The 15,600-nt window shown below is 36.5% G+C and overlaps 4 protein-coding genes across 4 annotated transcripts; 1 reads left to right on the top strand and 3 right to left on the bottom strand.

Moving 5' to 3' along the window:
• Positions 1-1,931: 1,931 nt before the first annotated feature.
• Positions 1,932-6,816, bottom strand: LOC117790694 (probable cytochrome P450 313b1). The gene is made up of 7 exons (XM_034630224.1): positions 6,619-6,816; positions 5,048-5,245; positions 4,788-4,979; positions 4,659-4,728; positions 3,953-4,079; positions 3,701-3,895; positions 1,932-2,640 (listed from the first exon to the last, which is right to left on the bottom strand). Exons 1-7 carry the CDS (start codon positions 6,770-6,772, stop codon positions 2,053-2,055), a joined length of 1,524 nt encoding a protein of 507 aa, XP_034486115.1. The 5' UTR covers positions 6,773-6,816; the 3' UTR covers positions 1,932-2,052.
• A 2,703-nt stretch (positions 6,817-9,519) lies between these two features.
• On the bottom strand, positions 9,520-13,157 carry LOC117790697 (dual specificity mitogen-activated protein kinase kinase 4). Its single transcript, XM_034630227.1, has 5 exons — positions 12,789-13,157; positions 11,675-12,573; positions 11,468-11,608; positions 10,580-10,665; positions 9,520-10,502 (listed from the first exon to the last, which is right to left on the bottom strand). Exons 1-5 carry the CDS (start codon positions 12,817-12,819, stop codon positions 10,328-10,330), a joined length of 1,332 nt encoding a protein of 443 aa, XP_034486118.1. The 5' UTR covers positions 12,820-13,157; the 3' UTR covers positions 9,520-10,327.
• Positions 13,158-13,761: 604 nt separating this feature from the next.
• LOC117791594 (SRA stem-loop-interacting RNA-binding protein, mitochondrial) lies at positions 13,762-14,182 on the top strand. The gene has a single exon (XM_034631384.1). The coding sequence runs from the start codon at positions 13,868-13,870 to the stop codon at positions 14,135-14,137; it is 270 nt and encodes an 89-aa protein (XP_034487275.1). The 5' UTR covers positions 13,762-13,867; the 3' UTR covers positions 14,138-14,182.
• LOC117791593 (dihydroorotate dehydrogenase (quinone), mitochondrial) lies at positions 14,087-15,562 on the bottom strand. Its single transcript, XM_034631383.1, has 2 exons — positions 15,429-15,562; positions 14,087-15,369 (listed from the first exon to the last, which is right to left on the bottom strand). The coding sequence occupies exons 1-2, from the start codon at positions 15,447-15,449 to the stop codon at positions 14,197-14,199; spliced, it is 1,194 nt and encodes a 397-aa protein (XP_034487274.1). The 5' UTR covers positions 15,450-15,562; the 3' UTR covers positions 14,087-14,196.
• Between the last annotated feature and the right edge of the window lie 38 nt (positions 15,563-15,600).

Here is a 15,600-nt window from a genome sequence, read left to right as displayed (position 1 = left end):
CCAGAAGCCAGAAACAGGGTCAAAAGCAAGCGAAAGAATGCTCGACTTGGTTAGACCCTATAAGCAATCCTTAGGGTAATCCAAGTAGTATACCATAGAACGTAGGACAAGAGAAATAAGCAGTTTTTTATTTTATCCAGGCAAAAGACCTCATTGAGTAATTACAGGGTATTCAAAAGTTCTACCACCTCATTGAATTGAGCCGCCTTTTGGCCTTCCCGTTTGATTTGTTGGAAATGATTTAATTACTTATTTCAGAGCATTTAAAAGCTATTATTAAGTTGAATGCCCGTCGGCCGCACTAAATGCGAGTATTAGATTAATGTTGTGATTACAGTAAGGCCACGCCCCCTTCCCACATATTTTCTACATCTTCTGTTTATGCCTTCGACTGTCTGCTGAAGCGTTAACGAGTCTCAGACTCGTTTATTACATAATTTTCTCGTACTTACGCATTGTGGGGTTTCCGTTGCAGTCGAATCCTGTCAAGAAAGCGGATGGACCAAGGATAAAGGACGCAGGATGACTACCATTGAATTATGCATCCTGGGCTGCAACCGTGACAGCTGAAGGGGTGACTAAAGACGAGGGGGCCAATGACAGCGGCAATTTATTCAAAAGTCTGAATAGCAACTGCCACATAAGAAGTTACTTACTGAGACAGAAAGAGAGATTTATTAAAAAATGCAGAAGAATGAATTTTGAATTGTATCAGCAAAAATCAATAACTGAATTAAATTTAAAATACAATATTAAATTGTGAAAATAAAATTAAATGTATAGATATATAGTACTTTTATGTTCTATGAATATTCTATTAAGTAATTTAAAATATTGTACTACAAATATTTACTATATATTGAAAAATTTCAGTCAAATTATGTAATATCATTTCTAGAGAAATTAAAAAGAAAAACTAGTCGGAAAGGCTATAGTCGAGATCCCGACCATAAAATGCCCATTACTTATTTTAATATATATTAAAGTACTTTATAGAAATTACTACCTAATAAAAACTACTGCATACTTTTGGGTGCTTGTATTGCCTTAATTTTTAATAACTTTGGTTAGCTATTACTGCCGTTCTACTTGTCCGATCTTGCTGTGGTTAGTGAGATAATATATATTATTAATATATAAAGTTAATTACCATAAAAAACTTTCTATCTTAAGTACTGTGGGTGTGATGGTTTTTCGCGATTTGCGAGACCGGATGGAGGCGTGTCAAAAATTCAAAACAAACTTGATCTGCTCCAACGCCATTGGGATCTTATAGTCTCTGAATATATTTATATATTCTGATCAAGTTTCCAAAACAAGCATCTAAAATAATTTTAGGAAAAGAGAAGCACAATAGGCCGAATTCAAGTTTTTTATTCAACGAGCTGTTTAATATCAATTTAATAACATTTGATAAATATAATTTACAAAATAACAATTAACATAAATGGAACAAAAACTGTCACGTCGAGAATATTAAATTGTTATTGTAATAAAGTTACTCAAAAGATAACTGATATTTCGATTTATCGTGTATTAAATTAAGCGGAGCAACTAGTTGATGAAGACCTTTAGCTCTCGAAGGCAATGTACACTATATGAAGTAGTTTGCATTACGTATACGCACATACTTGCAAGTGTCTGTATATGCATTGATGTAAATTGCTGAGTGCAAACAAAGTTTACAATATTGACGCAATTTTCTGATTACTTTAGAATCATTTTGCAACAGTCCAATGTAATTAAATCAATTACGTTGCGTTACGTATACGCAGTGTATGGCGATATCATAACTGGCCATGAAGCAAGCCAAGGATTCATTTGAGTGAGGAGTGGCAACATCGAAAGCAAAAGTAAATGCTATCGAAGCTCTCGACAAAAGTGAATTATTGTGCAAGTTTGATGAGATTCAATTAATAACTAAGAGAAAATGCAACAAAAATTACATTTTTAATTGGAAAATTGCAACAAACTGGTACAATTTGATTGAGCACCACTCAGATGGATACGAGGTGGGCTAGTTGGGTCAGGTGCTCGTTAGGTCAGGTCTTGTTACCTTCGTTCGACGCGACACAGTGGATATTCCTTCAGCTTCAACGATATATTCCCCTTTACCAACAGCTGCTCCAACTGGGCCTCTGTGTGGATGCGATAGCTACGAAAGATCTTGGCCAAAAGCAATTTCATCAGCATGAGAGCATATCTATAGCCGATGCACATTCGCAATCCCTTGGTGAATGGCACAAAGGCAAAGGCATGACGCGGTTTCGCATCTGGTCCAAAATGCGCATCCGGATTGTATTTTCTCGCCAATGGACCCCAAACTCGTTCGTCCCGCTGCATGTTGTAGATATCGATGCCAATCTGTGTCCCCGCAGGTATCACATATTCGCCATCATCCCGTCGTAGCTGCAGATCCTGTCCAGCTTGGCGCAACACCATGGGAACAGGTGCAAACAGACGCATCGACTCGTTAATGACCATCTCCGTGTAGCTAAGACGCTCTAGCTGCTCCATAGTGATGTCCCCATGATCCGGCAGCTCAGCACAAAGCTCTTCAAACAACTTCTCCTGATACTCTGGATGCATTGCCAAGCACAATATGGTAAAGTACAATGCCGTCGATGTTGTTTCAAAGGTCTAGAAGGGAGTAACAGAAATGTAATTAATTGCATTTTTCAAAACGTGTCTTATTAGAGTTTCTAATATTTCCCTGGGCTTCCTTTTAAAGAAAATACTCCTTGTCTTTGAACTGCATTTCTTCCTCGATATTGAGAGTACCTAAAAACTATAACAACATCATAAGTTATACTTGCGATTTCCCATAAGCTGACTATCTTTCTATTGTTTGAAGAGATCACTAAGGCTTATAGGTTCTTACCAGGAATTATTCAAAAAGAACTTCAATTGGCTCTTTTCAGAGGCTCTGCCCCGAATTGTATTCTCATTTCAATCCTCTTTTCTTCCGATTACAAAAATTATACTATTAATTCCGCGAGGTGGATTATAAATTATTTGTGTTTAACGCCTCAATTCAAAGCAGCACATTTGCTATGTGTTGTTGATGTTTGTTATACCCGTTACTTAAAAAATAAGTAAAGGGTATATTGTATATATATTCATGATCAGCATCAAAAGCCGAAACGATATAGCCATGTGGGTCTGTCCGTCTGTCCGTCCGTCCGTCCGTCCGCCCGTCTGTGTGAGCGCCTAGATTTCAGAGACTATAAGAAATAAGGATACCAGACTTTCACACACAGACTCCAAAGGCGTTAGAGCAGGTCAAGTTTATTTTAAATTTTTGACACGCCCTCTTCCGCCACCGCAAATTGCAAAAAAACACCACACCCACAGTTTTAAAGATAAAACGTTTTTTGTGGTAATTAACGTTATCTATAATTATTATCTATTATCCCACTGAATCGTATCAAAGTCAGACAAGTAGAACGGCAATTTCGGCGAATTAATGTTATTAAAGTACTACAAGTAATTTCTATAATGTACTTTGATATATATTGAAATAAGTAACGGGTATCCTACTAGAGTCAAAAACTACTTTCTCAGCTCCAGCGAAAGACTATGAACAAGGTCTTTGTTATCTTGTTGACTACGAAGAAGGCGACATTGTGCCGCAATTTGATAAACAACGGTTTGAGTTTTATGAGCAAAATCATTGGCCATATCATTGACTTGAACTTACCGCGGCAATAATTACATTGGCCTCATCTCGTACATCCTGCCAGCTCATTTGCTGTCCACGTTCCACATGCTCTCGCACCTGCTCAATGAATATTGACTTTGACTTGCTGCGCTGCTGCTGATTTTGCGGTTGCTCCAGCTGCTGGCTCGCATCAAAATCCTCCACGCCCACTACTGAAACGGCGGGCTGCAATAGCTGCCAATTGATGCGAAATGTAGCAACAACTCAATGGGGTTGGGGGAGCCAACTTACCTGTTCCACAAAGCCAAAGAGCACACCGACGACCTTCTGTTGCCGGTCAAAGAGTCGAGACCAGCGATAGATGAGCTCTGGGTATAGCCAAGGTGATAGCATTCGTTTCACGCACACTTCCGTTATGCTGCAAACGAGATGTGGCAATTTTAAAATGAGAAGCAATAGCAAACTTGAATTTCTATATCCCTCATCTACCACAAAACCAATTCCAACTCTTATCGCAATCTTTTAGCCATGACTGAATGGCTAGGAGAAGCTGCAAGATTCTAATTAGCTAATAGGTATACCAACATGCAAGGGCGTAGGCAGGGGGGCATATTTTTAACTTCCTGAGTCCACCCAGAGTTGCATACCATCACATAAAATAACAAACAAAAAATGTGAACTTTGCATTTTTAATTTTATAAGTATATATTCCAACTGTGATACTATTCAAGGAAAATACAGATTTAGTTGCCGAGCTTTGAATTTTTTAACATATTTCCGAAAAAATCGGTTGCCGTCAATTCAGTTTGAGATTGTTAAAAGTTATAATTTCTGTAATTTTATTGTAATAAGAAGATAAAAACTTAAAATTGACTCGCTGAAGATTTGATTTTATTGTACAGCGCTATATTTAATATTCGACCTATTGTCCAAACATATAATATAGTAGTCGGAGATTTTACTCTAAAGAACTGAAGTCTTGTTAAAGATAACTCACCCACTGTATGCCTCAAAGATGGCCATGGAACCATCATGCTGAAAGTTCATTTTCTTGCCCATTGTTGTCTCTATTGGAAAAGAAAGGAAGTACACATAGATGTATCCTCTGAAACCGGGCTTTACTTACGGCAAGCGGCCTCCAGGACAATCTTCTTGAGTATAACATAAATCTCGAGGCTTTTGTTCTGTTGCACGCCCTCCACTTCAAGTTTCTTTAGCAACACTGCCGACTCGGCATTGAAAATGGGCAGAAAATTGCACAGAATCTGACGACCAAAGGCGGGATTGATGAGTCGACGATGCTTTTGCCAACGTGGCGCTGAGAATAACAATGACATCAGTTCCTTATGTACACGTATATAGCAAATGAATTTTATTACGGCTTACAGCTGGATGTAAAGAGACCATCGCCAATGGCTGAGCTCATAAAGCGATAGAAGTCACCCTTGTTGGTGCAGTGGCTCGAATTGAAGATTTGTTCCACAGTCAGCGGATCGTTGACGTAGAGAAAGCAATTGGTGCCCATCCAGGAGATGAAGGGTGCCTTATACTTGTGTGAGAGACCATCCATGTACTGTAGAAAGGCTACAAGTCTCATTAAGTTGCGCTTTGACTACTCTTGTAAAACATATATAAATTTTAATGCAATTAATTATGATATATACTATTATCGTATAAGATTTTTACAAAAAAATTCGGACCTACCCGAACAGGATATTGGGATCCAAACAATTGCATGGTGTCCTGACCCAACATAAGATGCTTAATGTAGTAAGGGAAGGGAAACTTGATCAGGCAAATTAGTCCGATTAAAGGACTCTAACTATTTCATTTGATTCTTCTAGTTTTTACCATTTTTGCAATAATTTTACATCATTATACCCGTTACTTAAAAAATAAGTAAAAGGACAAGCCCCCATTCGCCTCCGCAAATCACAAAAGACCGTCTGTGCGTCTGTATAAACAAAAGGATCTCAGAGACAAACCTCGAAAGACCACCACACCCATAGATTTTAAGATAATACAGTTTTTATGGTAATTAACGTTATCTATTAAAATTATCTATAATCTGACTTAACCGCAGCCACATCAGACAAGTAGAACGGAAGTAATAGCTTACCAAAGTTATTAATAAAGTTATTATTTCAATACAATCACCTTAAAGTATTAGGTAGTAATTTCTTAAAAGAACTTTTATATATATTGAAATAAATAACGGGTATCCTATGGTCGGGATCTCGACTTTAGCCTTTCCCACTTGTTTTTCTTCTAGTTTTACCATCTTTGAGATATTTTGTTCGTACAGACAGATAGATAAGAGTCTAACATAAATAAATTTGATGCAAAATACTACAATTCGAATTTCCTCACGTAAATCCTCTTCAACTAAATCATTTGTATAAATTGAGAATTGGCATCTATACCTTTTACAGCTGAGATAACTTTGAATGAAATGTGCTTACCTCGCTTTAAAAAAAACCATTATAGGAATATAAATTGCCACCCTAAAGCGGTCTTCAGAACTTTTTAAAAAATGGTTATCGCTGTTGAACTTATCTTAAATTTGTTTGCTCTTTATTATTCGTGAATGTAGTTCTCTTAGTTTAGTGTAGATGTAAATTTGATCCAACAGCTTTAGTTTCGATCAGCAGTGTCATACAGAGATAAATTAAGCGACGTAAATCACACGGAAGTTAATCTACTATGTAAGCTCTTACTTTCATTGATAATTTGGAATTCTGATTTGCAGGAGCTTGTGCCAAATTGTCGTCAAAAAAATAAAATCCAAGCCTTACCGTCACTTAAATAAAGTGATAATTTCAGAAACGATTTTGTTAACAAGACCATTAATTTTAACAAATACAATGCATTCAAGATCTTTTTTTTATAATTATAAAGATTTTAATTGTTTTTTTAATTGAATTAAAATGTTTATAAAATAAATTTTATGCACTCACTCTGCGGATTCATCATTTGCAGTCCCATGCCAATAAATGGCCAACCCACAGGTCCTCTCAGTTGCCAGGCGGCCTTATAATAGCGTCTGCGGCTCCACAGAAAGTATATCCATAATATTACCAGCCAGCTGGCCAGTATTATCCCGGCCAACATGTCGTTGACCCAAATCGAAATCGAAGTCTAAATATTTGCAAATAATATAAGAAGTCAAGTGCTCGACGTTCGACTAAATACTGAACCGTGAATCGGACACCACGTTACTCGTCTGCCCATTGGTTAATATTACGCATTTGTGGTCATAATGCGGCACTCCGGATGCCTGCCACGTTCCTTGTGCCCATGATAATGAATCCATTCATATTCGAGTCGCGAGCACAACAAATTATGTGAGTCAACAATATGCAATAGGCATATTAGTAACCGGTAAATCGAGGCGAGACTAGTATTTTTGGTCAGGTAATACACTATAGCTTAGAACTTTAAGAGGTTTCCTTAATTAATACAATGAATACTTGTAAACAAAAACAAACGTTGTTATAAGCAGAAAGTAAAAACTATAAATTGGCTTGACTTCTTATTTATAAAATAATTTATTTATTTAATAATTATTATTAAATTATATCTTTATTTATTAGTTTATTTATATATATTTTTTTTCATTTACTTACCTGTAACATTTTTGTAGAATCTCTCTATTGTTTTTAGCTGCGCACTATCACAACCAATATACCGCATTTAACTATCGTAGGGCAGCACATTAGCTTGGACATAGTATGTTATGAGTTGATTTTGATTTAGTAATTGCTTAATTATTGTGTCAATAAGCACAAAAAAATATGAGCCTACAGAATTATGAACATGTGTTGGAATTGGTGTCAGGTTTTATTGGACTTGCAATACATTATGAAAAAAATATAAGTATAAACAAAGAGTGGGAAATATTTTAATTATCTATGTACTTTTTAGAGAGAGAGAACAAGAGAGAATGTAGGATTTTTAAGTATATTATTATTTATTTACGCTTCATTAGTTTGCCTTTTTACAAATTCCTCAAATTTATTTTAACAATATTATTATTTGTTATCATGCTTTCATACTCCTTCATTTAGGCTTTAATTATTTCTTTTAATTACCAATACCAATTAACAGTATATATTCTTGCTGTGGTGTTTTCGGTATCAGTGTATTGACGTTTTCTTTTGGTTAGCTGAGAGAGTGTTACATATAAGCTGAGTGTATCATTGAAAAGTTAGTTAGTTCCTTTCCTTAAACTTAGGACAGTGAATAAAAGTACTTATACAGTAGCTTCTCGAGAGGTCAGAGGTCACTCTTAACTTGATCTTTACAGCAGCCTGTAGGACTGACTTTTTTTTAGTATTTGACTTAATTCCTGATCTCTACTGTGAATAAGAACAGCCGTGTATATACCATCGTATTCATAGAGTTTAAGAAAATGTTATCTTTGTATGGACGTTAGCTTACAGTTTTTTTTTTTTTTTTAAAGGCTTTTTGGGATATTTGGAAGCCGTTAATTGGGATAAGTGATTGAGTTTTGACTGGGAGTTGAATTTTAATGTTGTATATCGTATATGCTACATATATATTCTACTAATATCTGTTATATATTTTAGTATATTTTTCTTGTATCTGCAACTTCATCTGCTTCTGTATCTGTGGTATACCTATAGTATATACACATTACATATTCATTCAATTTGCATTTTAAAAATTATACACCTTTTATTGTCAAAAAATATGACGACTAGCGATTCAACAATTGCATTTGCTTATCCTTTTCCTTTTTTGTTTAGTTGTACAATATGCTTAATATTTGCAATTGTTAGTTTAGAGATACACATATACATAAATATATCATTAAAGATGTATATGTTTTTTTATGTATATATATGCTCTTCCAAATGGTGCACAAATATTTTTTTTTTTTTTTTTTTAATTCCCTTTCAAACTTTACATAATTGCAGTTGTATTTTATCCCCTTGCTAAATTAGTCTATCTAGAATTAAGGAACATTTCTGCATACACAAACTTTGATCTACTTTTATGTGATCGACACGGCATCAAACTTTCAGATTAATAAGATAGTTAAAAGTATCAGAGATCAATGGTTAAGTAAAAATGTTGTAGTCTCCTCTATTCTAAGAGATTAAAAAATTTCGTCTCTGAAATCCTCTTGAAATAAAATTTAATAATAACTTAACATCTAATCACTGTTTTGACTTTTCTACATCTAACCGGACAAAAACTTTTACCCCCGGTTGAAAAGCTATTGCAAGGGTATAAAAGCTACGGCTAGCCGAAGTTAATAATATTTTGATGCCTAAGCAAATTTAATAATATTTGCAGTTGGCTGCAATTTTTGTGGCTTATTAAAAATTATTTTATTGTATAATTATTTTCTTGTAAGCTATTGAAACACAATTTAATGAAAAATAATAAACTAAACTAAAATATATTTCTAATAAAAAATTTACAATTTGCTGGACGCTGTGTGGCCTATTGTTGCTGAAGCTGTTTTTCTTATTATTTTTCTGTTGTATAAATATATATATATATATATGTATATGTATACAAAAAATAATCATTTGCTTTTGCATTCACATTGGCGCTCGCATAAATATTAATCGAAAAGACATTGGCATGGATTTTTTATTTTCATTTTTTTTTTTAAGACGGGAGCATAGACGGTGCAGTTCATGTGTATCTGTGTGTGAGTGTCTGCGGGTGTGTGGGTGTAAGAGGCATGACAAAGCCGAGTGTGTGTATAAGCTTGGCTAAAGTATACTACATAAACTAATTGCCTTGACTTTATTTTATATTTATTTCACTTTATATTTTATTGTGACTTTTTATTTGTAATCATTAATTTGTTTATCGTTTTCTTTATACTTAGGCACAATACATTTATTTGTTTTTGTTTTTGCTAAATATTCTTTAGGGCTTATTAACTAATTACTACGCATAAAAACGTGTGTAGCTGTGTGTGTGTTTTGTATTAATGTATTTTTGATAATTATTTTATTGTATATCATTGGATTAATTTTGTTTTGTTTTGCATTCATTAATTTCTCCTACAAATTTAAAAAATGCAGCCACTTGGCAAATGTTTAAAGCTTTTTACTTAACTTTAATATGCAAAGAAAATTTATAAAATGCGTTTAAATTATGCAAAAACGAATATAATAATCTATTTGTGTATTGTTTTATGGCTATTTTTAATTGGTGTTTAGTTAACATTTTCATTTCCATTTTCATTAGATCTGCATGTTACAAATGTTTACAAATATTGCTTTAAATTTTCATTTCGCATTAAATTGCTGGTTTCTTCTTCTGTTCTTATTGACAATAATAAACAATAAACTTAGATAAAAAAAAAGGAATTTCTACACCGTTTATAGAAAACACAATACAATACCAGCTAGCGCACATTTGTTATCATCATTATGTTTTTAACCGTTTCATAGCGCTATACTTTCATTTTTTCACAAAATACAAAAGTTATATACGCTCTTTACAAATGTATTTATCGTTTTAGTTTTTTTTTTTTTTTTGTTTTAACAAAATACGCGCTACGTTTACTACGAATGCTACAAAGTAGACAACAATATAGTTTTTTTTTCTTTTCGTTTTCTCTGTTTTTAGGTTGCCTTTTTTGTTGTTACTGTAGTTATTTTATGACTCTTTTTTAGATTAACTTTCCGCTGGCTGATTGGTTGTGAACTGTGTGATGCCATCGCTTTCCATGGACTCAAGCACATCAGCCACATAGGCCGCCACATCCGTGTGGCTATTCTCGCCCCGCCTTATGAACGGCATCTGCAACAACCGACTATATTTAGGTCTATCACTTTCCTTCTTGATGAGGCTGTGGGCAATTCCATATAAAGAAAATAATTGGCATCAATTAAGAGTGCAATTAATGTAGTTTAACCAATCACTTACCAAGTGTTTACAAACTCCACAAACTCCTGGGAGAACTCCATGCCATTATAGGATGTATGCAAACGTGGCGGATCGCCTTGGACAACCTGGGCAAAAAGTCGTTCAAGTTGAATATAACAAAGTTAAAATTAGCAATTATCCTGGAGGTCTCGAATGCCTCCAATATAAAAGTCCCCTTATTAAATGTATAGAACCAGTCAACTCAAATTTTTTAACTTCAACCAACGGCGATTGTAGGTCAGGTTAAAAAAGTAAAACTACGTTTTCATTTTTCAGATGATAAGATCATACCGTTATTTTAATGTACGCATTAAAAATTTAACTACAGAATTAATCAATGTTTTGCACATACTGATAAATAAGGTTTTTTTAAAAGGACCATGAAGAAGCATGAAAATCAAAAAAAAAAAATGGCACAAAAATGATTTGTTCTTGCATTTCTATGAAACTTAAAACTTGAAAATCAAAAAAAAAATGCCACAAAAATTATTTGTTCTTGCATTTCTATGAAACTTAAAACAGTTATTATTAAAGTTTTATTTGACCGAATTTGTTGGAATTAAGTGGGAAGATAGATAATAATAATAGATAATGGTAATTCCAAAAAATTACATTATATCTTGAAAACTGCGGGCGGATGGAATTTTAAAAGTTCAAACAAACTTGATAAAAGTCGACAGAGGGGTCTTATTGACTCGGTTGTTGATGCTGTTCAAGAATATATATACTTTGTTGTGTCGGAGATACATTCCAACGAAACAATATACCCTTATAAAACTTGAAAAACTTGAAAATGGCAAGTAAACGAATAAATGTTGTGCTAAGTGTATATAATTCATTAATCTATGAATTTATAATAGTAAACGATACAAAAACGACAACTCTTACCTGGCAAAGCTGCTCGAATACCGAATCCCACTTGCGATAGGGAAATGTGCCAGTGGCCACCTCCATCAATGTTATGCCCAAAGACCAAACATCGCTGCGCACATCGTAACCCTTGGCGCGCTCCGGATCAATGCGCTCGGGCTGTAAAGTCAAAAAGAGAGCTAGTTTAATATTGATATAAGACGTATGGAATAAATGTAGACGAACCGCCATATAGGGCCTGCAGCCCGCATCCTTAGTCTTGGCTATGGAATCGACTAGCTGCCCAGAGATGCCAAAATCACACAACTTAATGTCACCACGTCTATGCAAGAGAATATTGCTCGGCTTGACATCACGATGTATGATCTTAAGCTCTTCCTTTAAGTAGTTGAGAGCATTCACTGTGGCCACCGTGATCTTAGCCAATATGGACTCGGGTATATGCCGCTGCTTTTTCTCAAATATGTACTTATAGAACTTGTCCAACGAGGTGTCCATTAGCTCCATGCATATCCAGCAGTCGCCTTCCTTGAAGAGCGCCCCATAAAACTGCACAATGTAGATGCATTCATTTGACTTCATGACCACCTCGAGATCCATAAGTAATTGTTTTTGCTCCTTTTCATCGACCGTTGAGCGTATACGCTTCACAGCCATCACTTTGTCCAATTTCTTGAAGATCATCTTGTTAACTGCCCCAAATGCACCGCGACCAATTTCGCCCAAATCTTCGAGATCATCTGATGTAAAATGATGTGTGTTGGCGGCACCATCGCCAAACTGCAGCTTGCCGCATGCCTGCTGTCTTATACGCTCCCGATGACGATCCGTTGCGGTGCTGCTGCTACTTCCACTTCCACTGGCAGTACCAGTTCCAGTTCCAGGGCCAGTGCTGGATATGATGCTGGTGCTAATACTGCTACTGCTGCTGGGCACGGGTACAGCTGGCACAAAGCTGGGTTGGGCGCCAAAACGTAACGCCACATTATTTTGCTGCGATGAGGAACTTGAGCCTGACGATGTCGATCCCGACGATGTTGACGACGTTGACGATGGCGGATGTCGTATGCTAAGATTGTTCAGATTGAGCTGATCAGGTGGAATGCGTGACCGACTCGGTCCAGCTGTGGATAAATATTAGATAAGAGTACAAATTGTTATTTATGATCCACGGCTTATCAAACTGCATTTCATCCATCATGCACTGCGTCAGTGACAAGACCTATTATCTCTGTTTGTGCGTGTGTGTGTGTGTGTGTCTGTGTCTTGCGAATGTACATGTATATTTGTGTGAGTGCGTATGTATGAGTGCGTGGGCAGATTTAAGCAAATTACTCACTTGCAAACAAATTTTTCGGTCTTTCGGCCATTGTGGATATCTGTCGCTGATATCTCTAGCAAATTTATTATTGATATTGGCTTTATACTCGTCGTTTTGGTCTTTTCAGTTGAGCGCCGCGCCCCAATACACGTCGCTTAACGGGGCGCCGAAATTATTTTCGCAGCGAAAACTGGTAAAATGGATATCAAACCATAACCGAGCACCGACCGTTGCTTGTTAATTTGAGTGCACAGCTCAATTATTTGTTCAACTGTCGAGTGCGCATTTATGTCCTTTTCATTTTTGCACTTTCGTTTTACATAAAAATAGACTAAAAAACATTAAAGCTGGTGTGAAAGGTTGCCACCCAGATCAAAGGTTGCCACCATGCAACATTTTCCGATCTGGCCACATGTACAATTTTAATCCATTTTGCAAAAACTTTGCTACTAAAAGAATTCATTCTTGATTTAATTTTTTTTTATATTAAAGATATAATATAATAAAGATATAATTTTTTTAATTAAATTTGTAACTTCTCTCTGCTTGGAGTGAAGAGCTTCAAACCTTCATTAATATGTTTTCCTTAATTTTATCTAATTTCGAGTTGTATAGATTTTCATCAAATTATTAATTTATTGCAAAGTTATTGCATTTTAAAATTTGCATTAATCGAAATCAGTGTGGCCGCACTGATACTGATTCAGTATTTATTAATTACCAGATGTTCTGGTATATTCGTTACTCCTCATTAGCAATTTGCTCCACATTTAACATCTGCTAACGCGCGCATCTTAAATTTTTGTAGTTTTTTAGCAATAATTTTCCTAGAGTCCGGTGCTTAAAAAGATGGCAGTTATTTTTCGGTTGCTTTCCAGCCAGAAACAGCTATTTATTCCTCTAAAAAGTTGGCAGCAGTGATACAAAAATCAAAGTACCAAAAAAAAAAAGCAAGGCTGCGAACACTTATAAATCTAGATTAATCGATGTTAATAGCAGGCCAGCAAAATGTTAAGTTTTTAACTCTGTTAAAAAAGTAAACAAAAAAGATAACCTATTGGAAATTATTACTTAATTGCAATTGATCACAAACAATCATGTCCAGCAACGTTGCGCGCAACAGCTACAAGCTCTTTGTTGGAAATCTACCATGGACCATCAGTGGCAAGGAGTTGCGGACTTACTTTTCCCGCTTTGGCCATGTGGCCAATGCCGAAGTTGTCTTTGATAAGCAGATGGGACTCTCGAAATACTACGGCTTCGTGATCTTCAGCCAGCGGGACGCCTACAATAGTGCCAGTAATCAGAACACACACTTTTTAGAGGGTCGCGTGCTCAATGTACAGCGAGCCAATGAAAATACATAGTACGATTTAATTCATAAAATATATACACACAATTTAATTGCCTGAGATTTGTGCAGTGATCATTTCGAGGGTAAATATTGCTTGTAGTTTGAACCAACAGCGGCCCGGACATTGGAAAAGCCACGCTCGTTAAGCTTCGAGGATAGCTGCTCCTTAATACGATCGACTACATCGGGTCCCTCGTACGCAAGTGCCGTGTAGATTTGTACAAAGGATGCGCCCGCTTCGATTTTCTCGAAGGCATCCTGGCCAGAGGAGACACCACCGACGCCAATGATGGGAATGTTACCCTTGGTCAATGCGTACATCTGGGCAATCAGCATGGTGGATCGTGCCCGCAGTGGTTCGCCACTTAAGCCTCCCATCTCGTTGACAAACTTAATGTCTGTGATATTATCGCGTGCCACGGTCGTGTTGGACACAATCAAGCCATCGACGCGGCATTGCTTTTTGTTAAGGACCTCTACGATATCCTTCATGTCATCCAAATCCAGATCTGGCGATAGCTTCAACAGAACGGGTACCTTTTCATAATTCTTGAGGTCGGCACGTGCATTATTCACAGCCACCAGGAGTTCCGTCAACTTGGCTTTGCTCTGTAAATCCCGGAGTCCATGGGTATTGGGACTGCTCACATTCACAACCAGATAGTCGGCAACGGGACCAAATGTCCTGACGCCCGCTACGTAATCGTTGACTGGCGTTTGAGTGTCCCGATTGCGTCCCAAATTGACACCAATGACGGCATTGAAATCCTCCCGTTCTCGCAATTTGCGTAGACGCTCAGCCACCACTTCGTGGCCATCGCTATTGAAGCCATAGCGGTTAATAATCGCCCGATCATTGATCAGTCGGAAAACACGCGGCTTAGGATTTCCATCCTGCGCCAACGGCGTCACGCTGCCAATTTCAATGAAACCGAATCCCAAATCCTTCAAACCACAAATAGCTTCGCCGTTTTTATCAAAACCAGCTGCTATGCCAATGGGATTGCTAATAAGCCGGCCAAAAAACGAGTTATGCAAATTCATGTCATCCATGTAGTCCGAGGCGGGATAAAGGCGATATTTGCACGCCCACACGGCCAAATTGTGGCTGGTCTCCGCCGGCAATAAACGCACAGCCGGCATAACAAATGTGCGGATTAGATGATCCTGATTCTGGTAGACTGTGATGCCAAAGCACAGCGCCGTCGCGCCCGCTGTTACGACGCCCAGGGAGCGAAGCTTACTCTGTAAATGCAACGTTGCATCAAATATAATTGTAATTTCGCATAACATTTAAAGCTCACATATTTTTGCATCTTTTGCATTACTGCCTGATGTTTATATATATATATATATATTTGATATTCAAAATACTTATTAATTTAATATATTTGATTTGATTGATATACTAAATAAACCGAAGGTTGCCACCCAGTAAACATTTCCGATCTGGCTTGATTTTCGAAACCCAAAAAA

The sequence above is a fragment of the Drosophila innubila genome (assembly GCF_004354385.1).
Source record: "Drosophila innubila isolate TH190305 chromosome 3R unlocalized genomic scaffold, UK_Dinn_1.0 2_E_3R, whole genome shotgun sequence".
Classification (NCBI taxonomy): Eukaryota; Metazoa; Arthropoda; class Insecta; order Diptera; family Drosophilidae; genus Drosophila; species Drosophila innubila.
This window is presented reverse-complemented; position numbering and strand designations above follow the sequence as displayed.

Coding starts and splice junctions, on each gene's coding strand:
- LOC117790694 (XM_034630224.1), bottom strand. CDS start 6,772: ATGTTGGCCGGGATAATACTGGCCAGCTGGCTGGTAATATTATGGATA. Junction 4,729..4,787: donor TGTCCTGGAGGCCGCTTGCC/GTAAGTAAAGCC, acceptor CTTTTCCAATAG/AGACAACAATGGGCAAGAAA. Junction 4,080..4,658: donor ATCTTTGAGGCATACAGTGG/GTGAGTTATCTT, acceptor TCTCGTTTGCAG/CATAACGGAAGTGTGCGTGA.
- LOC117790697 (XM_034630227.1), bottom strand. CDS start 12,819: ATGGCCGAAAGACCGAAAAATTTGTTTGCAA. Junction 12,574..12,788: donor ACCGAAAAATTTGTTTGCAA/GTGAGTAATTTG, acceptor ATTTATCCACAG/CTGGACCGAGTCGGTCACGC. Junction 11,609..11,674: donor GCTGCAGGCCCTATATGGCG/GTTCGTCTACAT, acceptor TTGACTTTACAG/CCCGAGCGCATTGATCCGGA.
- LOC117791594 (XM_034631384.1), top strand. CDS start 13,868: ATGTCCAGCAACGTTGCGCGCAACAGCTACAAGCTCTTTGTTGGAAAT.
- LOC117791593 (XM_034631383.1), bottom strand. CDS start 15,449: ATGCAAAAGATGCAAAAATAT. Junction 15,370..15,428: donor TGCAAAAGATGCAAAAATAT/GTGAGCTTTAAA, acceptor TTGCATTTACAG/AGTAAGCTTCGCTCCCTGGG.